Raw genomic sequence first — 27,237 nt, 5'->3', positions numbered from 1 at the left:
AGTGAGCAGCCGAGGTCAAGTCGGGGACATCACAAAAGCTTGCAGGGGTTATTTTAAGGAGCGCTACTTGACTAGGGTGCACACGTGGAGACAGGGGGTCACCAGCAGCTATGATTTACTGGTGCAGGGTATGGGGCGCCCTGGGAGTGTCAGCAGGTCCTGGGCAAGGACGGTGTTTGCACACACTTCTGTTCCTTCCCCGGACCCCCTGCAAAAACGAACACACTGACAAGGGGTGAACAACAGGAGAGACGAGAAGACCCAAGTTCTGGGAGCCGGAGAGGAGACGGACGAGTGTTAAAGGACTGGGCAGAGGCCCCCATAAACAGACCCGCAAGCTGGCAGCGGGGAAGATGAGCATGGGCCCACTTGGCCCCCGGGGAAGCCCAGATACTCCGGACAGGGGGTTGATTAAACTCCCCCGGAAGCAGCCCGATGTCCAATCCCCTCCCAGGGTTGGCATCACTGGGCAATGGCCTCACCCTCCGTCCTGAAGAAGGTGGCAGGACTGAAGGCCATTGGGCCCTGTGAGCGTGCGGCCACCACACGGAGAAGAGGAAAGGTAAGTGGACTGTACGCTGAACGCCCAGCATCCTCTGCCCTGAGGGGGTGCTGGGGTCAGGCTGGTCCACTTCCAGGGAGGAGGCTGGGAACTCTCCTCTGGGCTCAGATTCTCCAACTAAACGGCCTCCAGAGCACCCAGAGCACCCAAGAGCCCCCAAGCTCTATGTCCTCAAAAACCCCAATCAGCTTTTTAGGCCCCCACTTGTAAACATGAGAAAACTGAGGATTACCAGACACACATGAGGAAAACCACACATACGAAGACAGAAATCATAGCAGACAAACTGAAAAACAGCAACTTGGAGGAAACAGAACAAACAGGGAAGATAATTAAAAACAGAACACAACAACAAAAAACTCACACACATCACTGCTAATATCTTCAGAGAGACAAGGAAAGATATCAAAGAAACAACAAAAAAAAGATACTAAATAAAAAAGGACAATTTGAAAAAAAAGATTTAGAAATTGAAAAAATTCAGAAATTAAGAATTCAAGAGAAGATTTTGAAGACAGAAATGAGGAAACCTCCCAGAAAGTAGAGCAAAAAGATGTAGATATGAAAAAGGAAGATAAGAAAATCAGAAGATGGCCTCAAGAGGTCAGTATAATAGGATTTCCGAAAGAGAGTAAAGAAAATAATTATCTTAAAATATATGAAGAAAATTGATCAGAGCAGATGAACATGCATTTCCAGACTGAAAGGGTCCCACAGAGCACGCAGATACCACCTCACAGAGTTTCAGAACACAGGGAGGGACGGGGAGGAGGTCCCCGGGAGCTCAAGGGGATGAGAGTGGCCCAGAGTGGCCCCTGGGCTGCCACGGCAACACTCAAAAGTAAAGGCAATGGAGCAACGCCTTCAAGGTTCTGAAGGAAAGTTATTTCCAACCAAGAAATGTACATTGGCCACCTTGTTAATTGAGAGCAGGATAGAGATATTTTCAGGTAAGCTTTGGTCAAAAACTATTGGCTTCCCATGCACCATTCTCAGGAAACTAATTAAGGTTTGGCTTCACCAAACCACAGAATTTTAAAAAGATGTCAGAAAATAGGGGATGACAACCATCCAGCGGTCCAGGTGGGATCAGGCCAGAAGGATCTAGAGGGGGGCTGCAGGGGACGTGCCCGAGGGTAAGCCACCGGCCTGAGCACCTTCAGGGCAGACTGAGGGGAAGTGAGTGACAAACGCATGGAGAATGAAGCAAACGGAGAAAGACAATTGTTAGGTCTATGGTAAGTAAGCAAGGGACACCTGCTCAGAAAGGAAGAAGGAAGTGTTGTTTCCCGGAGTGAACGCGTTGGTCCGTCCTGACGACGTAACGCGGGAGGACAGCTCTGGGGGGGGGCGGAGACACGGGGTCACAAGGGACACAGCCCTCCTTTGGAATAAGAGGTGCCAGGAGAGAAGCCTCAGGGGGAAGGTCGAGGACCAGCAATCCAAGCACGTTATTTAGTCACATGGATGCAAATGCCAAAGTGAGGAGCTGACTGATACAGTGAACAGGACTTCCACAGAGAGACGCCAGAAAACCACAGGGGCGGAGCAGACCTTGAGGTGACCCAAGACGAGGTTCCAGCGCAGAAGAGCGCGCGTCTCTTGTGTCGCTGAAGGGCCGCAGGATGGGCAAAGAGTGGGGGGACCAGCTGGGAAAATGGCGGTGCGGGGCGGGAGGTCGCTGGGGGTGGGACACCGCCTGCAGATGCTCAGACGTCACATGATGTGCCGGAGTAACTGGAAACGGACAAACAGCAACGAAGGAAAAAAACCACCGTGAACGTGAGCTTCGCGGGCCGACCAGCGAGGCCCCGGGGAGGCCGTGCGCCCGGCCAGGTGCCCACCGCCCCGGCCCCCTGGACGCGGAGCTGCGGACGCTTGCGGGGCCTCGGAAGAGCGGCTCCGACGCAGTGAAGGGCGGGGATGGAAGGGGGGCAGCGGAGCCGGGCACCTTCTGGAGGGAGGGGGGCCCTTCTTCAAGACTGGAGGGCCTGGGGCCGGCAAGATGCTGACGGCGGTGGAGGGAGGGACGACGGGTTTCTGCAGAAGGCTGGCGGCCGAGGCCCAGACCCGGGTGGGGGGCACGTGCCCAGGGGCAGGAGGAGGGGGGCTCCGGGGCCGCTGGTTTAATCACCAAACCTGCTCTCGCACCTGAAGGGCAGCACGGGGGGCGTGGGCGCGTGGGCGGGTGCGCGCAGGGAGGGGGCCGCGGGCGCAGGCGCTGACCCTGTGCGGGTTTGAAACGCAGACTGCTGGTCTCCAGGCTCTCGGTGTCCCACTTCGCTTCACTTAATAAGGATCATTGTTACTAAATAAGCGGCTCCAGCTGTTACGCTGAATGAATGAATAACCAATTACAACAAAAGGTGAAATTTAAATCCCTGTTCCCGCGGTTCCGGAAGAAGGCCGTTCCCGTGACTCGCTGGAGCGCAGGCTTCCGCACCAGGACCCCCTCCTCGCGCAGCCCACCGATGCGGCCCAGTCTGCGCCTTCATCGGGAAGCGGTCTGGGAGCTGAGCGGGTGGCAGAAGGCCACGTGGTCGGAGAGAGCGGGCTGCGTCCACTGACAAGGACGCTGCATCCTACGGGGCCCCTCCCAAACGTGGCTTTCAATAAGAAAGTCGATTGGTCAATATTTCCTCTGCTTTCTTCTTTTTCACCAGTATCACTGGAAACTGATAAATGGAGAAGCTCTCCTTTCAAACTGTCCTCTCTCACGCTTTATCTGTAGGAAATCCAACGGGTGTGATTAACTCAATGGACAGAGCCTTGTGGCGTCGAGCCTAATGAGGCCTAATGAGACTGGCTCAAGAGATCAAATGAAAGACCAGAGACTACGGTCCTCAGCTGTGCGGTGACAGTGGCTTCTAAGTCAGCCTCCGCGTTCCTGCGCTGCCTTTACGCGGCTCTTATCTGCCTGTTTTATTTGTATTTATTTTAACTCAGCTGGGGTGTCCTATCCACCCCCAAAGAATGTGGGTGGAGTTTCTCCTGCTTTACAGCATGAAGCAAACTGTACGGTGGCCTGACCGGGGGCCCGCGGTGGGGAGGTGGTGATTTCGGGACCAGAGCCCCACTGTGTCTGAGCCCCAGCACAGTTCAGGGCTGTCTGCCCCCTGCACCTCCCACAAATCCTCAGCTAGCGCCTAAAAGTGCCAGGCGCTGAGCCAAGCTGGGTGCTGAGGACGGGGGTCTCTGTCCTTAAAGGGCTCGAGGCCTGGCGGCCACACAGGATGCATGTGAATGGCAGTAGAAGGCAGACGGGGCTGTCAGAGGACCAGGCGGGCACCTGGCAGGGTGGGGGCCTCAGGGAGGCCTCTAAGCTGAGACCCGATGGGTGAGTGGGTGGTAGGTGTGCGTGTCTCTCGCTGCGCCCGAGGTGGCCAGGCTGTCCCAGCCCAGCTTTCGGCCTGCCCACTGCCCACAGCCAGGTTACTAATGCTCCTCTGTGCCTGTTCTCATGCCGCTCCACCCACTTGGAAGGCTCTCCCTCCCCTGAACTCCCAGCCACAGCTCCCGCTTGGGCCAAAGGCCCACTTAACTCCACCTTCCTGCCCACATCACTCCAAACCTCCATCACCGGGCTGTTCTTTCAGAACTGATGTGATAAATTTGCACAATACCATCACCTATTTGTATACATTTGTACATAATGAGTTCTTATTATCACCTAATTAGAACCTACACTTCTCAAGGTCAAGGAAGTGTCTTGGTTCTCTTAGATGATTTTGGCTCTGAGAAAAAAAAGAAAAACAATGTGCAGAGAGCGCGTTTATGGAGCGTCTGCTCTGTCTTCAGTACAACGCCCCCCCCCCCCATTCCATTCGGTCACTCACAGAGGCAGCAGTTATCCTGCGGATCTAACGGACCCTCAGTTAGAGGACGTAACTGACCTGCTACCCAGTGAGCTGCATCAACCGGACGGCTCCAAGACACAAATAGCATCAGGGCTCACATCAGACCTACACACACTGCTAACACAAAAACCTGTCGCTTGAATTAAAGTTCGCATCCCTTTAGGCTGTTATACTTTGGGGTTTTTTAATGGGTTAAAACCCCAAGTATCTTAGAAGTTCATCAATTTAAAATGATAGTAGGGGGACTTCCCTGGTGGCGCAGTGGTTGAGAATCTGCCTGCCAATGCAGGGGACACAGGTTCGAGCCCTGGTCCGGGAAGATCCCACATGCCGCGGAGCAACTAAGCCCGTGCGCCACAACTACTGAGCCTGCGCTCTAGAGCCCGCGCGCCACAACTACTGAGCCTGCGAGCCACAACTACTGAGCCCGCGAGCCACAACTACTGAAGCCCGCGTGCCTAGAGCCCGTGCTCCACAACAAGAGAAGCCACCACAATGAGAGGCACATGCACCGCAACAAAGAGCAGCCCCCGCTCGCCACAACTAGGGAAAGCCCACGCACAGCAATGAAGACCCAACACAGCCAAAAGTAAATAACTAAATACACAAACAATAAATAAATAAATTTATTTTTAAGAAATGATAGTAGGGCTTAGACTTCCCAGTGGCGGGAGAGATTCTGTCTCAGCGGTGAGTGGAAGCTGGTAGGGAGAGTCCAGTCTCTACACAGACATTTCTGAAGGCCTGCGTCTGGTCAGAGCATCTCCACCAAGTGCTCAGGGTGCTGACACCCAGCTTCTGAAGAGAACTGATTCTCCCAGCTCCACGGAAGATACAAGTGATGATATTTCTACCCCTCCGTGTCAGAGGTTCCACTCAACTTGCTTAGACAGTATGGGCATCAGACAAGTAGTAATAAGCAAGCTGTCAGGTGGGGCTGCAGCTCCGGGGGCTCAGAGGGGGTGAGTCTGAAGAGACGCAGCCGAGGATGGCGCACCTAAACACGTGTAAACGCACAGAATCTTCCCAGAGGAAAAAACGCAGAGCCATGGGGATTTCCCTTCTCCCGACTCCCGCCTAGCCCAAGCAGAGCTGCAAAGTACGTCCTGGGGAAATCTGTTCGTCAAAAACGACTGATCAGAAGGATGTGCTTTTCTCCAAAAGCAACTGGACATAGTCAAGGCTCAGCACATTCTCCGGGATGGCCTCACAGCAGACACGCCAGCCATGGGACACAGGCTCACACCCAGGGCCTCGACACCCAGCCTCGGGACACAGGCTCATGACCTCATGACCAGGGTGTAGACGCCCAGCCAAGGGACACGGGCTCACGCCCAGGGCGTAGACACCCAACCATGGGACACGGGCTCACACCCAGACCCCCCCCCCCCCCCCCGCCCACTTACGGTCCCCTCCGGGCATCCTCCAGGCCCAAGGGCCAGAAATCCCACCCACCAGGAAACAATCCCCAATTAGGGGAAGAATGTGCACCAACAAAAAATGCTTGTTATCTCAGCCAGGAGGCGTTTAGAAATGGGTTTCTTTTTCAACGTATAATAATGTTTGCCCTTGTTGTTTTGACTGAAAATGTAGATACGATACCACAAACTATGATAAATATTTCCATTGGCTAAACATCTCCCTAGCAGCAGACGGTGGCTCTCACATGGTTGCAGGCTATTTCTACAACTCTCTTCTCAAAATTTAACAAGATTAATGACAAAAAATTAGTCAAGACAAGTATTAGCCTGTTTGGTTTATGCATCACTTCAACTATAGGAGAAAAGCACTTCCTTTTCACATTACTTAGTGATAAGTTGATGGGAAAGTGAAAAGCAAAGCCTAACACTGACAACAACCCTGACAACACAAACTCCTCCAAAAACACACGTGCACACACACACAGATACACATACACACACACGTACACATACACACATATACATACACACATACACACACGTACACAGATACACACACGTACACACACATATACACACACACATACACACAGAGATACACACACACGTACACATACACGTACACAAACACACACATACACACATACATACACACACGTACACAGATATGCATACACATACACACACACACACAGATACACACACACAGATACATACACCGGGATGTTCTGGGAAGAAAGTATTTGTTGTCACAAGGGTGCCTTCTCAATGTAAACAACCAAATGGGAACTTTATTGCCAAACGTGACCTTAAATTTTATCAGGACTGCATGTGGTACTGACCTGCTCCTCTCAGTATCTTCTACTGACCCAAAGTCACATGAATGTGCTGTTTTCCAACAAATTGAAAGCAAAAAATCACTCGGTGATGTCAAAAACTTCAAGAGCAGGCACTTGTGCCAGTTCTAAATGCCGAGACGTCAGCCCATTTCCCAAGTCTTTTCAGTGAAACTTTCAACAGACATTTTCAAACACAGCAGAAGAAGTGGAACGTGGTAGCAGATTGTAAGCAGCTCAAGAGAGAACCGTACAGATACTGACCGGTGTGCCGGGACAGGGAAGCCATAGCACAGGAGGCTACAGAGAAAATGATACCTACAACCTTCCTTTGAGCTCACAAAGCAGAGCGGGCAGGAACTCCGGGAGGGCAGAGGCCCTCCTGTCTTCACGGACGGCACTGCGGTCGCCGACCCCGTGGACATGCAGGCCCGCCCCAGGCCCCTCTGGCTCCGTGGGGTAGGAAGACGGTGGCGCCCCTTCAACTGTCACCACCCTGGGAGCACGGTCCCTGCTACCCCGACATGGGGGACTTAGGGTGACCAGGGGCCTTCCGGGGAGGACTCAGCGGACAGGCTGGCTGTGGACACCCACTGGGTCTCAGTGATCAGGACTGAGGACCCCAGACTGCAGACCCTGAAGGACGGGGAGGGGATTTGCTCCCGGTGACAGAGCAGAGGCCCGAACTGCACGGAGGGAAAATTATCCTGGAAGGATCCTCCCACCTCGCTTTTTCATCACAACCTGGGCTCTCGAACGCTCAAGAGCCGGGCCTTGGCTTCTCCTGTCTCTGTGTTCTGGTCGGGCTTCCTTCCACGGGCTCGCAGGCCTCAGCCCAATTCGGTAAGTTGTTTGCTTCTGACACACAACCGTCATGTCACGAAGAAAGGATACACGTGAACAGGATGGAAAATGCAGTATGAAGCTTAGACCCGGACCCCCCTCATCAGCGGACCCCCTAGCCCACTTCTCGCCTTTCTTCTAGAAGTAACATCCCGAGTGGTTGGAGGCCCCGCCCACCCCCCCACCCCCCTGCTCAAATCGTGAAATTCTGTGGAGTCGCCGAGCACAGAGGCCTCCTCCCCCGACAACAGGACCAGGCCCAGGAGAAGCCGGGCCACACTCTGGCCTCAGTGCCTGGTCTGCAGGTGGTCACGGGCCCAGCCGAACTGGCCAGGGTCCTTCGTGTCCTCCAGGCTACGCCAAGGTCAACTGTAGTCCCTTAAAGACAAAAGAACTCTGACTACTAGAAATGCTCATTCGCTTCTCTCCCCTTCCTAATATAGACACTTTGATTATGCTTACAAGGCTTTGTTTTATTAGCATGGATAACTCACGCATTAAAAAACAATATAAGAATTTATATATATCATCCCTCACAACTTTTGGAGCTTAAGAGAATGACAAAATGTCATGCTTTATTCCTTAACACAAACAAAAAGTGTACTTATTTTCAGAAAATAAGATGTGAAATTGCCTCTACTGTAGAGTGAAGGATATTCACTTCCCCTTCCCCTGCAGCCTTCATTCTAATAAAAATGTTGGGGGATTATTTAAAAGCAACATGAATTCTATATAAAAAGATATTTATCTATATAAAAAAGATATTTAAAAAGAACTCAATCCCGACACAAGCAATCCACAATACATTTGTAAATCCACAAAAGAATATGAATAATTTTCTTTAAACATGAAATATCTTCTTTAAAAATGAAACAGAGGGGGCTTCCCTGGTGGCGCAGTGGTTGAGAGTCCACCTGGGCATGGGTTCGTGCCCTGGTCCAGGAAGATCCCACATGCTGCCGAGCGGCTAGGCCCGTGAGCCATGGCCGCTGAGCCTGCGCGTCCGGAGCCTGTGCTCCGCAACGGGAGAGGCCACAACAGTGAGAGGCCCGCGTACCGCAAAAACAAAAACAAAAACTAAAACAAAAACAAAAAAAATGAAATAGAGGGCATAGAGATATTCTAGATGGCTAAATTGCCTTGCAAAGATTATTTTATATCCTCCTGCTTTTTGTTTTTACTTAATGTGCCAACTCCCAGCATTGCATTTAAAATGAAAATGCCTCTGTGTTTGCCTTCCTATTCTTTATCTCCTCTAATGAATATAATTAGTCTCCTTCACAATGTTTTTATGCAAAACAAGTAAGTCAGGTAGTTAAGTGAAGGAAGAAAATGCAGGTAAATGAAACATGACATAAGAGGTGATTCTAATTGAAATTTTGCTCCTCACGTTGCAATTTGGAAGCAAAATCACCTAAAGGCTACTACAAACAAGGACACTGGTCTTGGGTTTACGGACGTCCACCTTCCCTTGGGACTTAAGCATCAAATGTTTTAAAATGCCACGTGTTACAGGAAAGCATGTGAAATGTTTCCCAAAAGATGAACTCTTGGACCTTCTCCAATTTCCAATGCTATTTTTGACAGACTGCTATTATAATTTTTGAAGTAAACGAACTACTGTATAAATTAAGTTGTTGGAAGAACTTGACTCCTGCAGAACTGGTGGGACTGAGTCGCCATCGATTCTGGGATGACCCACGTGCTCCTGAGGCTCAGAGGGGACTGATGTCATCAAAGCCTGGGCTCTCACCTCATATTAGAGACTGGGGCTCCAGACACCCTAGCTGTGCACCTTGGAGATCCCCATCATCTCCTGGTCGATCCTTTCAGACCGTAGGGAAGAAGAATGGGAGGTACTCCTCCAGCTTTTCAGACCTCTACATCTCCCCGAGAGCATTCCCAAAGTCACTGATGGCAGGAGTGGGGCGTCCACAGAACTTCTTTTTATCTCAGTTTATCAGATGATAAGTTAGGTCCAATTTCTATTAAATTCAACTAGCATTTAAGCAATTCCTGGAGGCGTGAGGGCAGAAGGAAAGAGGAGGGAAGGAACTAAATCAGCCGCAGGTGCTCACTGGATGACAGTTCTCATGGGAAAACCTGGAAATTTTAGGTTTTTTCATTTTCCAGCAATCTGCCCCTACTCCCATCCTGCATGCCCACACACAGACACACACACACTAAAATCAAACTCTCAACTTCTAAAATTTCTTTTTCCATTATTGATTCATGTAAATGTTGATTCATTTAGCAAATGTCTGCCACTGTGCTGGGCAGAATGCAAGGTTCAGAAAGGACCCAACGCAGATTCTGCCTTAAGGAGGGAACTGGCCGGTCCACCACGGAAGGCAAAGTCCCAGGTGACTATGATCAAGGTCCCAAGGGGGAAGGGCTTGGGCGTGGTGACTGTCAGGCTCATTTGGAACTTGAGGTCCTGTGACTGTCCCAGGCTTTGCTACTCAGAGTGCGGTCCAGGCACCAGCAGCCCCTGCATCACTGGGTATCCTGTTAGAAATTAGGAACCTCAGGCCCCGCCCAGACCTACTGATTCCAAATCTGCATTTTAACAAGATCCCCAAGTGATTCACAGCACCTTAGCGTTTGAGAACTTCTGCTCAACAGGAGACAGACGCAGCCAAAAGGTGTCGTAATTCTGACAAAACTGCGGATTACTTCCCAGAGAGGAGGAGAGGTCTCTATGCAACCAGAGCAGGGCACCTGGGCCGTTCCCCCCTCAACTGCCTCTCTCCTAAGCGTCTCCCTTACGTTCCTTCTGGTCACATAAGCATGAGATGCTGGTGTGACTTTACTTTTTTGGGTCCCCCAACATATATCATCAGTTGCCCAATCTTACTGTTTTCACATTTTACTTGTCCCTTGTATTCACTGTTGACAAATGTCATTTTCCATCAATTACCCATTTCATCATGAATAGCAAACACACAGAGCTTACGAGGCACCAGGCCCTGCTTTAGGTGCTTCACGAATGTTAACCCATTTAACCTTCACCCCGACCCTGTGTGGCAGGGACCCTTATTATCCCCCTTTTACAGATGAGAAAATGGAGGCACTGAGGGTAACTAACTCCCCGGGAAAGCTGCAGAGCTGGGATTCAAACCCAGGGAATGTGGCACTGCGGCTGTGCTTTTATACCTCACACGATATTATGCCACACTGTGTGCAGAGAAGGACATGACCGAGTCATGAAAGGGAGAAATTAAATCGGCATCCTTGGGGAAAGAGGTGCGTGCCCCAAAGGCCTAGAGGCTCAATACTATCCTTGGCCTTCCAGGCTTTGCTCCACCTCAGTGTGTTTTCTTTGCTCGTTTCTGCCTGGTGTCTGACTGTGCAGAAACCGTTCCCAAGAAGGACTTGCCGGCCCTGTCAAAAGTCACAGCTGCAACGGGGACGGTGGGGACGGGACCCGGGAGCAGCCGTGACTACCCTGCTTGTCCTCCAGCTGAGATCGGTATGCGGCTCATGGGGCCCAGAGAAGATCCAGGGGAAGGAAATTGGAAAAAAAACAAACAACAGAACATGACTTGCAGACAGCATTCATAAAGCCATCATGATTTCATTATCTGGCCCTGAGAAGGAATTCTGCATTTTCAGACACACTGTGAGGAACATGCAATGTAAGCATTCTGTTCCCACAAGCCCAGCGATGCAGGTACGGGGCACGCAGGTGGGAACTGCCACCAACAGAAGACGCAGACAAGAGGGGCAAAGCAAGACCTTTAGTTCATCTGGGACCTCAGCACCTCACGCCTGTGTCTCTTTTTGGAAGAATTCAGGAAAAGGGTTCAATTTCACCAAAATTTTATATAGCACTCAAAGGCAATGTTTAATATACCACTAAAAGCTTGACTTGTGGTTTAGTCTGTCATCTGAAACAAAATGAAGGTCACTGCCTAAAATCTGCAGTAGATTTTAGTGAAACTGACTCCAGGGCTTTACTGCACCTTCCCTTCGGATGGAGAAGAGGGAAGAGGGGAGGGCTCAGACCCGCCCGGAAGCTGCTCCTCAGTTTTGAGGGACAGAACGACACTCCCAGCGGGTAATCCACACAACCCGGTTGTTTGTGTAGGATTCTAATATAAAGTAAGCTTGGAAAGTGCTGGGCTAGACAATGTTAAACAGATTCCTTACTGGGGTTCTCTAAGAGGGGTTAAAGTATTCAATATTCTCCAAATGAACTAGACATGGAATGCCTTTCCAAGACATTTCCTTTTTAAAGAATTCTCAGTTTGGGGCTTCCCTGGTGGCGCAGTGGTTGGGAGTCCGCCTGCCGATGCAGGGGACGCAGGTTTGTGCTCCGGTCCGGGAGGATCCCATGTGCCGCGGAGCGGCTGGGCCCGTGAGCCATGGCCGCTGAGCCTGCACGTCCGGAGCCTGTGCTCCGCGGCGGGAGAGGCCACAGCAGTGAGAGGCCCGCGTACCGCAAAAACAAAAACAACAAAAAACAACAAAAAAAGAATTCTCAGTTTGTGAAAGACTGTGCTAGGTATTTAAAAAACAAAAAAAAGAAAAAGGGTATTAGCCCATGGGACTACCTACGGACAGAAGGACAGGAGGATGACCTGGTGACTGAAAACGACACATCGTCTCCAAAGTGGGAGAATGACCAAGTTTCATACTTTTATCAAAAGAGAGCCTTGTTTGGGGATTCATTTGTAAGACTACCCCTAACTTCAAAAAACTGTGTGTAAGTTGACTTCTTACTACAAAAGCATGTAAGTTCATTATAGAACATTTGGATATAGAGAAATGTATTCAGTAGAACACTAAAGGTCACGCATAATTCTGCCATGTAGAAATTGCCATTTGAAAAATTTTGTGTGTTTTCTTCTAATTCTTTGTAGGCATATTTTTAGGGATTTTAGATCAGCCAACAGATCATAATCATATTTCATGTTATTCAAATTCCTCTTCAGCATTATTTTTAATAGCTGTATGATAACAGTTGATCAAACTCACTTGAATATCCTTGATGATGGGCACCTAAGTTCTTTTTTAAATTCCTTTTACTGAAAAATCAACTACATTGAGGAATAATTTACAAACAAAATGTGTCACAAGTGCATAATTTGATGAGTGAAAGATGCATGCATTCATGCAGACACCACTGCGATCCAGATATCAGACATTCCCCCACCCCCCGCCACAGATTCCCGCTCCTTCTCCCAGTCGCTCTCCCGTCACGCTCAGATTCCTATCAGCACCAGTCACCCTTTCCTAGAGCATCACACGCTCTTCCTCCAAGTGTGCCAGGTGTCCACTCCTTTTCATGAGTGAGCAGTATTCCTCATGCGGACACATCATCTGCCAGCTGATTAGACATGGGGGGAGCTAACACTTTATTAGGACTAAAGCTGTTACACATATTCATGGATAAGTCTCTATGTGGACATACATCTTCATTTTTCTTTGGTAAATGTCTAGGAAAATCATTGGTCACATAGTAAATATAGACTTGGTTTTATGAGAAAGCCAAAGTGTTTTTTGAACTATTCATACTTCCATTAATAATGCATGAGCGTTCCAGTTGTCCCAGCATCCTCAGTAATACTTGGCTCTGTTGAGTTTTTCCGTTTTGCCATTCCAAAGGGAGTGCCATGGTGTCACACTGTCGTTTTAACGTGCATTTCCTAGATGATGATCACACTGAGCATCTTTTCATGTGCTAAGTGGCCATTTGTGGAATTTCTTGTGTGAAGTATCTGTTCAGACATCTGGCCCATTTTTTAAATTGAATTATTTGTCTTCTTTCTTTTGAGTTACAGGAGATCTTTGTATGTCCTAGATATAAGTCCTTTGTCAGATGCAAATTATTACATTCATTTTCTCCCAGACCAGTGTTTGCCTTTTCCTTTTCTTAGTGGTCACTTTCAAAGAATAGAGGTTTTTAATCATGACATTCATTTTGTCATTTTTTCTTTTATGGTTCTTGCTTTTGGTGTCCTAAGAAATCCTTGCCTTTGCCCCCAATTAATCTAAACATTTAAGGCAAACACACACAAAACAAAAAGCCATAGAGAATGATAAATTGAACTTCATGAAAATGTAAAACTTTGGTATTTGCAAGGCACTGTTAAGAAACTGAAAAGGCAAGTCATGGGCTGAGAGAGTATATCTGCAAAACCTAAAAACTCTCGGGGCTTCCCTGGTGGCGCAGTGGTTGAAAGTGCGCCTGCCAATGTAGGGGACGCGGGTTCGTGCCCCGGTCCGGGAAGATCCCACATGCCGCAGAGCGGCTGGGCCCGTGAGCCATGGCCGCTGAGCCTGTGCATCCGGAGCCTGTGCTCCGCAATGGGAGAGGCCACAACAGTGAGAGGCCCTTGTACCACAAAAAAAAAAAAAAAAAAAAAGAAAAAAAAAGAAAAATTCTCATAACTCAGGAACAGAAAACAACCTCAGACGTTTTTCCCTGCCCCAAGGTTGCAAAGCTTTTCTCCCATGTCTTCATCTAACAGTTTTTGATTTCCACTCTTGCATTTCTACCTCTGCTCCAGTTCAACTAATTTTGTGTGCGGTATGACTTTTGGGTTGAGATTCACTTTTTTACCCCATACGGTTATTCCTGATTCCAGCACCATCTGTTGTAAAGACTATCCTTCTCCAATTAATTACCTTGACAAGTTTGTAAAAATTCAATTGTCTATATAAGTGTGTGTCTATTTCTGGGCTTTATATTCTGTTCCCTCGATCTATAAATCTGTCCTTACGTCAATATCATGCAGATTAAGCATTAAAAGAAATCTTAAAATCCGAGAGTAAGTGTTCTCCAGCTTTGATCTTTTTTTTCAAAATGATTCTAGATCCTTTGCATTTCCACATAAATTTTAGAATCAGCCTGTCAATTTCTACCAAAAAAAAAAAGCTTGTGATTTTGTTCAGTAATGTACTGAATCTACAGATTAATTTGAAGAGAACTGGCATCTTATCAAGTCCTCCAATCCAAGAACATGGTGTATCTCTCCATTTATTTAGGGCTTTTTTGATTTCTCTCATCTAAGTCTTTCAGATTGTGGTATACAGATCTTTTGTGTATTTTATTAAGTTCACCTCTATTTCATTTTCTGATTCTATTGTAAGTGGTAATGTGCTTTTTTACAAATTTCAATTTCCAGTTGTTTAATGGCAGTACATAGAAGTACAACTGACTTCTATATATAGACCTTGTATCATGTGATGTTGCTAAATGCACTTGTTAGTTTTAGTAGCTTTTTGGGTAGATTACTTAGGTTTTCTATTACTACATCATGCTATCTGTGAATAAGACAGATATACATCTTCCTTTCATTTCTTTTTGTTTTTTTCTTTTGGCTCAGATCCAGGACAATGTTGAAAAGGTTTGATAAAAGCAGACATCCTTGCCCTGAGCCTCATTTTTAGGAGGAAATTATTCAGTCTCTCAACATTAAGTATAATGTTAACTGTTGGTTTTTCCCAGAGGCCATTTATCAGCTTGAGGAAATTTCCTTCTATTCCTAGTGTGTTGAAAGTTTTATTTTATATTATTTTATTTTTTAATAATAGTTGTTAAGTTTTTTCAAATGCCTTTTTCTGCCTCTGTTGAAAAAAATCATATGGCTTCTCTTTTGTTTTCTTAATATGGTGAATTACATTGATTTTCAAATGTTAAACCAACCTTGCATTTCTAGAATACATCCCACCTGGTCATGGTGTACCAACTCTGTATATATTGATAGATTCAATTTGCTAATATTTTGTTAGTACTTTTATGTTTCTTTGCTTTCGTGGAATACTAGTCAGTATCTTTCTTTTCATGTAACATTTTTATTTTTAGCATCAGGGTAATGTTGGCCTCATCAAATGAGTTAGGAAGTGTTCTCTCTTCTGAGTGAGTATAGAAAGGGTATTACTTTCTTCCTTAAACGTATAAAATTCAGTTTCTTTTAACAGACATAGAACTACTAAGATTTATACATACTTTGAAGTCAGTTTTGGCAATTTGTGTCTTTCATGAAATTTGCCAATTTCCTCTAACTTGAAAAAGTCATTGGCAAAAGCTGTTCATAATGTTTTCTTACTATTCTATTCATGTCTGGAGGATCAGTAGTGATGTTCCCTCTTTTATTTCTACTACATATAATTTCTGTCTTCTCTTTTTTTCCTGGATAAAGGTTTATCCAGGTTTTGGTTGCACTGATTCTCTCCATTGTTTTTTTGTTTTCTACTTCACTGATCTCTGTTTTTATTATTTCATTCTTTCTATTTGCATTGGGATTAATTTGTTCTTCTTTGTCTAGCTCTTAAGATGGAAGCTTGGATAACTGGTTTGGGCTCTTTCTTCTTTTTTAATGTTAGTATTCAAAGCCACAAATTTCTCTTCAAGCATTGCTTTGGCAGTATCCCACACACTTTGATATGCTGTTTTAATTTTCATTGAATTCAAAATATATTCTAATTTCCCTTGTGATTTCTTTTTAAACCTGTGAGTTATTTAGAAGTGTGCTGGGTGGTAAGCTCTAGAAATGTCAATTAGGTCCGTAAGTTTACTGTGTTGTTCAGGTCTTCTGTATCCTCAGTTATTCTCTGTCTACTCGTTTTGCCAGTTACGAAGAAAGGAGTGTTGAAGTACACGAGCATAAAGTTCATTTGTCTTTTTTTCCTATCAGTTCTGTCAGTATTTTGAAGTATCTATAACTGGGTGTAGATACGTTAAAAAAGTATTACATTTAAAAGTATTATGTGTTCATGAAGAATCGACCCCTTTAAAATTATGAAATGACTCTTTATTCCTTCTAATTAAATGAAGTCTATTTTGTCCCATATAGATATAGCCACTCCAGTTTCGTTATGGTTAGTGTTTGGACATTTTATTTTTTCATCTTTTTACTTTTAAACTATCTATGTGTTTATATATAAAGTGTGTCTCTTGTAGACAGCATATTGCTTTTTTTTAAATCAAGTCCAACTATATCACCCTTTTAATTAGAGTATTTAGAGCATTCAAATGGATATAATTATCAGTATAGTTATTATTTGTTTTCTATCTGTCCCATCTGTTATTTGTTCACACTCCCTCTTCTCCTGCTTTCTTTTAGGTGAGTATTTTTTAGGATTGCATTTTGACTCCACTATTGGCTTATGGCTATTTTTCATTTTGTTTTGTTTTAGTAGTGTGCAGTACATACTTTAACTAATTGCAGTCTGTCTTCAAATCATATCATACTAATTCCCATCTGGTGTAAGAATCTTTACAGTAATGATGCATTGCTTCCATCCTGTCCCCACTCTTTGTGCTACTGTTGTTATACAATTTATTTACATATGTAGTAGAAACCTCATAATGTATTTTCATTATTTTTACTTTCAACAGTCAATTACCTTTCAAAGAAATTTTAAAACGAGGGGAAAACTTTTATATTTTCCCACATTTTGGCTATTTCTCTTGCTCTTCATTCTTCCATATAGATCCAAGCTTCAAACTAGTATCATTTTCCTTCCACCTAAATGATTGCTGGCGATGAACCATCTCAGCCTTTGTTTGTCTGGCAAGTCTTTAATTCGCCTCCATTTCTGAGGTGGTTTCCTCAGGTACAGAACTCGAGGTTCAGGTTGCTTCCCGCAGTTTAAAGATGTTGCTCCAAGGTCTTCTTGCCTTGCATAGTTTCTGATAACAAAACTTTCCTATATTTGTTCCTCTGTAAATAATTCTATTTTTTCTCTGGCTGCTTTAAATTTTTTTTCTCTTTAGCATTTATTTTCAGTAATTTGGGAAATTTTTGGCTGTTACTTAATTCTTTTCCTGTGCCCTCCCTGCTTTTTCCCTGATACTCTGATTACACATATATTAGATTGGCTGATTTTGTCTCACAGGTTAATCAAATCAAACTCTGTTCTCTTTTTTTTTTTTCCTCCAGTCTTTTTCTTCCTGTGCTTCATCTTGGGTCCTTTCTAGTATTATGTCTCTAAGTTTACTAGTTTTTCTTCTGTAGTATCTAATCTATTCTCAATGCCAACAGTGATACTTAATTTTTCATTTCTAAAAGTTCCATTTGGCTCTTCAAAAAATAAACATATTTCCTTATCTCTCCTCACTATACTCATCTTTTTCTTAAAATACTTGACATAGTTATAATAGCTATTTTACCTTCTTTATGCACTCATACCATCATCTTTTTTATTCCTCAGTCTGTTTTTACTGATGGATTTTTCCCCTTGGTTTTTGGTCACATTGTCCTGCTTCATGACAGTCCTACTAATTTTTGGTTGAATGCTGAACATTAAGAACTAAGGAAACAATCCCATTTACCACTGCAACAAAAAGAATAAAATAACTAGAAATAAACCTACCTAAGGAGGCAAAAGACTTGTATGCAGAAAACTATAAGAAAGTGACAAAAGAAATCAAAGGCGACACAAACAGATGGAGAGATATACCATGTTCTTGGATTGGAAGAATCAATATTGTGAAAATGACAAAACTACCCAAAGCAATCTACAGATTCAATGCAATCTATCAAATTACCAAAGGCATTTTTCACGGAACTGGAACAAAAAATTTTACAATTTGTATGGAAAACACAAAAGACCTTGAATAGTAAAAGCAATCTTGAAAAGAAAAATGGAGCTGGAGGAATCAGGCTCCCCAACTTCAAACTATACTACAAAGCTACAGTAATCAAGACAGTGTGGTACTGACACAAAAAGAGAAATACAGATCAATGGAACAGGATAGAAAGCCCAGAGATAAGGTGACCATATGTGCATGGGTTTATCTTTGACAAAGGAGGCAAGAATATACAATGGAGAAAAGACAGCCTCTTCAATAAGTGGTGCTGGGAAAACTGGACAGCTACATGTAAAAGAATGAAATTAGAACACTCCCTAACACCATATACAAAAATAAACTCAAAATGGATTAAAGACTTAAATGTAAGGCCAGTCACTATAAAACTCTTAGAGGAAAACATAGGCAGAACACTCTTTGACATAAGTCGCAGCAAGGGCTTTTTTGACCCACTGCCTAGAGTAATGAGAATAAAAACAAAAATAAACAATGGGAGCTAATTAAACTTAAAAACTTTTACACAGCAAAGTAAACCATAAACAAGAAGAAAAGACAACCCTCAGAATAGGAGAAAATATTTGCAAATGAAGCAACTGACAAAGGATTAATCTCCAAAATATACAAACAGCTCACGCAGCTCAATATCAAAAAAACAAACCACGCAATCAAAACATGGGCAGAAGACATAAATAGACATTTCTCCAAAGAAGACATACAGATGGCCAACAAACAGATGAAAAGACTCAACATCACTAATTATTAGAGAAATGCAAATCAAAACTACAATGAGGTATCACCTCACACCAGTCAGAATGGCCATCATCAAAAAAATCCACAAACAGGACTTCGTGGTGGTGCAGTGGTTAAGAACGTGCCTGCCAATGCAGGGGACACGGGTTCAAGCCCTGGTCTGGGAAGATCCCACATGCTGTGGAGCAGCTAAGCCCATGCACCACAACTACTGAGCCTGCGCTCTAGAGCCCACGAGCCACAACTACTGAGCCTATAGGCCACAATTACTGAAGCCCATGTGCCTAGAGCCTGTGCTCTGCAACAAGAGAAGCCACCGCAATGAGAAGCCCATGCACTGCAACGAAGAGTAGCCCCCGCTCACCACAACTAGAGAAAGCCCATGTACAGCAGCGAAGACCCAGTGTAGCCAAAAATCAATCAATCAATCAATCAATCAATCAATCAATTTATTTTAAAAAATCCACAAACAAATGCTGGAGAGGGTGTGGAGAAAAGGGAACCCTCATGCATTGTTGGTGGCAATGTAAATTGATACAGCTGCTATGGAGAACAGTATGGAGGTTCCTTAAAAAACTAAAGATAGAACTACCATATGACCCAGCAATCCCACTACTGGGCATATACACGGAGAAAACCATGATTCAAAAAGAGTCATGTACCACAGTGTTCACTGCAGCTCTATTTACAATAGCCAGGACATGGAAGCAACTTAAATGTCTAACAACAGAGGAATGGATAAAGAAGATGCGGCACACATATACAGTGGAATATTACTCAGCCATAAAAAGGAATGAAACTGGGTCATTTGTAGAGATGTGGATGGACCTAGAGACTGTCATACAGAGTGAAGTAAGTCAGAAAGAGAAAAAGAAATACCGTATGTTAATGCAGGGGTCCCTAATCCCTGGGCTGTGGACTGCTACCAGTCCGTGGCCTGTCAGGAACCGGGCTGTGCAGCAGGAGGTGAGTGGCGGGCGAGCGAGCCAACCTTCATCTGTAATTACAGCCGCTCCCCATCTCCCGCATTACTGCCTCAACCATCCCCCCCTCCCCCTGTGGAAAAACTGTCTTCCACAAAACCGGTCCCTGGTGCCAACAAGGTTAGGGACTGCTGTATTAACACATATATGTGGAATCTGAAAAAACTGGTATAGACAATCTTACTTACAAAGCAGAAACAGAGACACAGACGTAGAGAACAAACGTATGGATACCAATGGGGAAGGGCGGGGGGGTGGGATGAACTGGAAGATTGGGATTGACATATATACACTACTGATACTCTGTATAAAAGAGATAACTAATGAGAACCTACTGTATAGTACAGGGTACTCTACTCAATGCTCTGTGGTGACCTAAATGAGAAGGAAATCCAAAAAAAGGGGACATATGTATACGTATGGCTGACTCACTTTGCTGTACAGTAGAAACTAACACAACACTGTAAAGCAACTTATACGCCAATAAAAATCAAAAGAAAAAAAAGTTATGCTTTTGAGTCTAGATTTTACTGTATTCCTTTGAAGAACACTGGGCTTTGCAATGCTCGAAGGCTAAGTTATTTGTATCCAGTTTGATCCCTTTGAAGTTAGTGTTTAAGCTTTGTTAGCCTGGGTCTAGAGCAGCCTTTACTCTGGGAATCAGTCTCATCACTGAGGCACAGCCCTTCTGGAATCTTACTTCATCCCCTGAGTGAGGATAGTCACTGAGTGAGAACGAGGTCTCTCCATTATGGCTGAAGCTCATGTGCCTCCCAAGCTTGGGAACACTCTAAGAAACCTTCAATTCCACCTTCCAGGCACTTCCTCATCCAAGCTTGTGGAATGTCTTCTTAATATTCAATAAGGACTCAGTGGGATCCTAATGCACGTTTTGGGAACTCTTTTTTTTTTGGCAGTACGTGGGCCTCTCACTGTTGTGGCCTCTCCCGTTGCGGAGCACAGGCTCCGGACGCGCAGGCTCAGCGGCCATGGCTCACGGGCCCAGCCGCTCAGCGGCATGTGGGATCTTCCCGGACCGGGGCACGAACCCGTGTCCCCTGCATCGGCAGGCGGACTCTCAACCACTGCGCCACCAGGGAGGCCCTGGGAACTCTTTTTCTTTGCAGATCGTCACACCTTTCCAGAACTCGGCCCCACAACATCCAGGTGCCTCAGACTCTCTGAATTCTGACCTCTACCTCCTCAGCTCTCAGCAGACGGTTGTTCTCTGTTGAAGTTCCTCTTCCACGCTCCCTGGTGGAGACCATGTCTCCAGGAAAGCCGGGTGATTGCAGGGCTCATCTCATCTGTTCCTTTTCTACCAGGGATCACGGTCCTGCACTGCCCGTTGCCCAAACGGTGTTTTACGTATTTCATATAGTTTCCTAGTTTTTCAAGATAGAAGGTTTAATCTGATTTCTGTTATTCCATCATAGCTAGAAATGGAAGTCCTTTCTTATATTTTAAAAGTGAATCTTGGAAAAATGTTTGAAAGATCTTCAAAAAGTTAAACACAGAATTACCATATGACCCAGAAATTCCACTCCTAAGTTTATAACCCAAAGAACTGAAAGCAGGGAGGGACTGAAACAGATATTTGTATACGTGTGTTCACAGCAGCATCATTCACAACAGCCAAAAGGTGGGGGCCACCCAGGTGCTAACAGATGATGGATAAGCAACACGTGGTCCATCCACACAATGGAATATTTTACTCAGCCTTAAAAAGGAGTGAAATGCTAACACAGGATATAACAGGGATGGAACCTGAGGACATCAGGCTCAGCGAAATAAGCCAGTCGCAGAGGGACAGATATTGTGTGATTCCATTGATACATGAGGTCCCTGGAGTCATCAAATTCAGAGACAGAAAGTAGAATGGTGGCTGCCAGGGGCTGGGGGAGGGGAGTTAGGGTTTAATGGGAACAGAGTTTCAGTTTGGGGAGAAGAAAGAGTTCTGTGGACGGATGGTGGTGATGGTTGCCCAACACTGTGAATATCCTTAATGCCACTGAACTGTATGCCTAAAAATTATTAAAATGGTAAATTTTATGTTATATATATTTTATCTCAATAAAACAATCACCAAAAAAGAATCTTCCATCTGTAGTGAAGGATTTCCCCCAAATCTTTCGAATATTCCAATAAAAATCTGACTTCAAAATTTGTGTAATGCAACAAGTAGATGTAGTGTGTGGATCATTTTGGTATAAAGTGGAGCACTGGCCCAACTGCAAGACTCAAGTGAGATCTGCAGATTAGACAGTACTCACTTAGCAGTGCGATTTCCTGACTCTGATGGCTGCATTGCATTCATGTTCGACAATGTCTCTGTTTATAGCAAATACACACAAAAGTCAGGGGGACGGGGCCTACTCTCAATGGTTCAGAGAAAAGAATTATGCTGGTCAGGTATCTGAAACTTTTCTGTAAGTTTCTATGGTTTCAAAAATTTTAAATATAAAGTGAAATATTGAAAAAAGTTTGTGTAACTTTTATGTTATCACATTGATCTGTTAAGAGCAATTAGCAACAGTAAAATCCTAGTAAACTGAGTGTAAACCATGATACAAAATTTCAAGTTAAAAAGGTAAAAACCTTAAAAACATATTTAAAAATTAAGAAGAGGAAAGAAATTTCTAAAAAACTGAGTTTAGATGGTGACAAACATTTGACTTTCACTAGAACTGGGACCAAGTCCCATCTTCATGCTTTACAAGAGCAAAGAGGGAAAAAGACAAAATGCAGGCAGAATAGCAAGTAAATGTCTGACCGACGTCCACCAGTCATACTCACACGATGGTTTTTCCGATGTGCAGAAACGACTTCTCCACGAATTCCCGGACGCTGTGGACCTCCCCCGTGGCTATGACAAAGTCCTCGGGTTCATCATTCTGCAGCATCAGCCACATGGCCTAGACAGAGAGGCAGAGCCACGTGAGAGCTGTACCCAGCTGCCCCTCGGGAACTATCATGTCCCCAAAGCACATCATGGGACAGGGACAGTGCTAACAGGTAAACCAAGGCATACAAAAACTCTCAGGAGTTTATCTGAGCACACGTCGATTCCAAAGGCGTTCAGGAGGCTCCCCACGCAGGGACGGGGGGGCAAGGCTTTTACAGAGTAGAAGTGAAGCGAAACAGAGCAAAGCAATTATTTGATTATCTGGGAAGCCGGGTGAGCTACTGGTGAAGTTTCACTTCCTCGGATTCTGGTGCGGGGACTCTGGCTACCAAGGGCTAACGGCCTCCTTGTTTAGATGCTTTAACCTGTGTAGCCAGACGGTGACGACGAATCTAGTCCACTACCCTAACCACGGCACAGTTGTGGTTCTCAAACTCTAACGTGCGACAGAATCATCTGGGGACCTCTGGGTACAGCCCAGGTGCACAGGCCGGGCAGCTGTTGCAGCACCTCTGTCTGCAGCAGCCCAGGTGAGATTCACGCAGCAGGACCTTGGACTACAGTTCACAGGTATGAGATGTTGAAGAGCGTCTGCACCGAATAACCTTTTCATAGGATATTTAAGAATCATGGAAGGAAGGCAAGAAAACATCATTTAAGGACAGGTGTTTATCCTCCAAAGTAGGATCAAATTTCTTACCAGTAAAGTTGGAAATTTACCACTGCGGTGACACGGTAAAGCAAAATATTCAACAATCCTTAATGGAAAAACAATCATATAACGAACAGCACTTTTAACAAGTTATCTGGCAGTGAAGACATCTGCTCAGAGTTAAGGTTTCAGTAGCTGTGTTTGAAGGTCAGGGGCTCGGTGGGTGCACCTCGCAGACAGGCTTTTTCAAGGAGAGCCAGAAGTCTAGCTGCATGTGAAAGACCCAAAACAGGGCCCCAAAACTCAGCTCAGATGGCTCTCACCATAGCAGCCAGGCCTAGAGTTCCTATAGCTTGGAGCCACACACTGATTTTAAAGATTTTGTTTACACAGACAGAAGATGAAGATTTTACAAAATTAAGTATAGCTGGTATCTGATAGCAGTCTCTTTAAGAAAAAAATCTAAGACAAAAAAAAAACAAACAAACAAGAACTCAATGTAATAACCTATAATGAAAAGGAATCTGAAAAAGAATATACATATGTATATACACATATATATGTATAACTGAATCACTTTGCTGTACATCTAAAACTAACACATTATAAATCAACTATACTTCAATAAAAACTTTTTAAAAAATCAATTTTTTTCATCACTCACACCCACTTTTCAAAATAAAATAGGTGAAAGCAATAGTCACCTCATTAGAACACGGTCCTCAATATTATGTGCATTGAACTCTTGTTGTAACATTTATAGAAAACTATTGGTTGGTGTCTCCCTAGCTGCTGTTGGATAAGCTGAAAAATAGGTTTCTGAGATCAATGGAGCAGCTTATTTTCTTTTAGAAAACACAATCAGCAAAGTTTTTGCTGATTTAGTTTAAATAAAGTTTAATTCTTCTTTATTCATTTCAATTTATGGCAGCCCTCTAAAAAATAAAAACGTGCACATTTCTCCTGTACTCAAAGTTTCTTTTGTGTGAATATTTTGTATTTTGGTCTATTTCCAGATTGTTTTAAATTGTATTTTTGTCCTACAGAAGACAAGGCTTTCGGCAATTTCACACGCCTTGGAGATGCGGCCCACGGGTGGGACGCTGGAAGCAGACGCAGGTCAGGGACATGCTGAGAAGCATCAGATGAAATCGTCCTGGCAGGAGAGGGGTTTGTTCACATTCGTGAAAGATCTGAAGTTTTGTTTTGCACTAAGAGATTATAGTTGATGAATTTCTTTATAACACTTTAAAATTTTTACATGAATTATATTAATAATAAAGCTTGCTCAGTTCTAAAAAGGCACAAAATGCAAGCTGTCCTCTTCATCGGGATGGTGCGTGCGGCCCCGAGTTTCAGACCCTGGGCCAGCGCCCTTGGCTGTTCAGCCCCTTGAAGGTGCCCTGGTCGTGGGCACCACAGAGGCGAGAGGCCCCTTTTGGTGTCCGCATCTTGCAGGTGTCCACCCAGCCTGGAATACCCTCCTCCTCTGCCTGGGAACCCTCCAGCCTGGGCCCTGGCATGGCCTGTGTCTCTCTGGGTTTCCCTGGGACGATGGCATAGCACACTGGCTATACTGGCCCGAGCTGCCCTTTGGGCACCTCCCCAACTAAGTTGACCCGCTCACGTGCTGTGTGCACACACACACACGTGCGCGTGCACACACACACAGAGACACACACAGAGACACACACACAGACACACACACACATTTTGGCTTTTTCAAAATGCTTCCAAAGTTTTTAGGAAAAATTAAATTATGCTTCTGGCTAGAATTTCTAGCTGAACGTTTTTCTGAGGGATTAGTGTATGTACTTAAGGGTGTTTTACTTGAATTTCCATTCTAAAAATAACATTTCAAATAGGTCTTTCAGGACTGCTCAGCTTATTTTATTTCTTTTAAACACTATGTTGGGCTGGAATGGTTTTGAAAAAATCATATTTTTAATCATGTGAAAGAAAGCAAGGGCTGCTAAAAATAAAAGGAGAAAGTATGATGACTGGTTGAGGGTGGATTACTTGAGACACCGGCACCAGCTCCCTGGTGCTCATTCCATCCCCACCGGGAATCTGGGCACACAGGAGGCCCTCACTTTCACCACAGTTGAGTGCCAAGAATCTGCCCTTTTCTTTTCCAACCGACCATCCGCGGCCTCTGACCTACCAATTTCTAGGCATTTCCTTTAAAGTTCATACTGTCCCAGACTCCAGCCTGGGAATGGGAGGGAAAGGATATACAGCTCCAGATTTATTTGTTATTACTGAATAGTTTACAGGTTTTAAAACGCAGAGGGAAAGGCTTTGTTTGAATTTCCACTGAGCATAATGAATCATCTCTGACTGGTAAATGAAGACCGGTGACACTCCAGATGAGAAGATGAACAAGTTTGTGCTCTGCGGTGATCGTGGGTTAGTAATTTGCCACCGAGCCGGGGCCGCGCAGCCCATCGCGATGCTCAGGCGTGTCCAGCACAAAGGCCCCTGTGTGGGAAGCGCCCAGGCCTGCACGTCCTCACACAGCTGCACACGCTGATCTGGTCCATTTCTTCCCTGATGGATGGCACGGCCGAGGCAAAGGTTCACCTCTCCTCACCTTCCTGTTCACATGCGGGACATGTGACCCATGACTCGGCCGGCCGCCCCTAAGCTCAAGTCCCCACCCAGCTCCGGCTTCCGGTGCAGAAACGCTCCTGAGGTGACGGGTTTCAGGCGTCTGCACTCTGGGCCCGTCACTCCCGGAATGAGGGGCCCCATAAGGATACGACTGACTTACCCACCTCCTCACACACTTATTTACCTCTGCCCTGACCTGATCACCAGTGCAAACGAAAACATCGCCTGCTTTTTATTTTTTAATCCATCCCACAGGGAGGAAAGACAATCAGTTAAGGAATGTACCAAGACTTGGGATTCTTCAACATCAAAATGTCCCTTGATGGCAAATGAACAGCACAGTTCTCCAACCATGTCCCATATTCATCTTGCTTTTAAGGCATATAAAGTCCAGGGGGAACCTGACTCCATGTCACTGACGCTTGAAGGCCAAGTCTAGGTGGTTATAAGTATCCGCTCCATTTGGACATGTGCTCTCTTGTAACTATACAGTGAATCTATCTGTTTTACAAATCTAATTTAGAGAAGTCAAAATAAAACTTTCATTTAAAAAATCCCCCCCCCACCAAAAAAAAATACTCCTCTCCCACACCTGCTCTTTGGCTGTACAGATCATGAACGCGGAAGTCACGGCGGAGGGGCCTCCTCTTTCCTGGATTCAGGAGCTTGCAGTGGCTCCCAGCTGGACCAGTGGTGGAGAACAGCCAAAGTGCATCACCACAGCCGACTAGCTAGCCTTGATTCCACGCGTGCCTTTCGGGCTGTGATGTGTGTTTGTCTTGAAAACCTGGATTCGACAATTGCTTCCACCTTGCCATTAACCTCCGGCTCAGTATCCAAGCCACGGACACTTATTAACTGAGCTGTCATCCATGAATAACAAGATTTGTTAATCAAGGTTATGTTTAACTGTGTTCATTTGACCGCTGCCTTTTCAGCCCTGTGCTTTGTGCTTTACGGGTTACTGTCATAAAAATAATCTAAACATATACACGTACGTAAATATATATACTTATATACAGACATATATATATATGTATACAAATAGGGGAGAAATTCTATGGAATATTTCTAATAAAAATCAGAGGCATTTGAACAAATGGAGATTAAAATTCCCCATAAAGGATTCTAAGTGTGGAACCGTTCACATACATTTTCTTTCAGCTCTGTTCAGTAGCTGTTTTCATCATGATAGCCTGGTGTTTTCAGTTTGAATCAGGACTTCAAGGAGTCCTGGGCTAGGCTGGGCCTTATGCTTTGTGGGACGCACAT

General features: G+C 45.0%; 1 protein-coding gene across 3 annotated transcripts in view; it reads right to left on the bottom strand.

Moving 5' to 3' along the window:
* The window catches only part of GMDS (GDP-mannose 4,6-dehydratase), a 494,691-nt gene that overhangs the window by 70,834 nt on the left and 396,620 nt on the right, over positions 1 to 27,237 (bottom strand). For all 3 annotated transcript variants that reach the window (XM_081247795.1, XM_081247794.1, XM_081247793.1), the window contains one exon: positions 22,592 to 22,710. In XM_081247795.1, coding sequence (XP_081103921.1) covers positions 22,592 to 22,710 — 119 coding nt within the window. The remainder of the gene's footprint in view (positions 1 to 22,591; positions 22,711 to 27,237) is intronic.

The sequence above is a fragment of the Mesoplodon bidens genome (assembly GCF_964165515.1).
Source record: "Mesoplodon bidens genome assembly, chromosome: 10".
In the NCBI taxonomy this organism is placed as follows: Eukaryota; Metazoa; Chordata; class Mammalia; order Artiodactyla; family Ziphiidae; genus Mesoplodon; species Mesoplodon bidens.
This window is presented reverse-complemented; position numbering and strand designations above follow the sequence as displayed.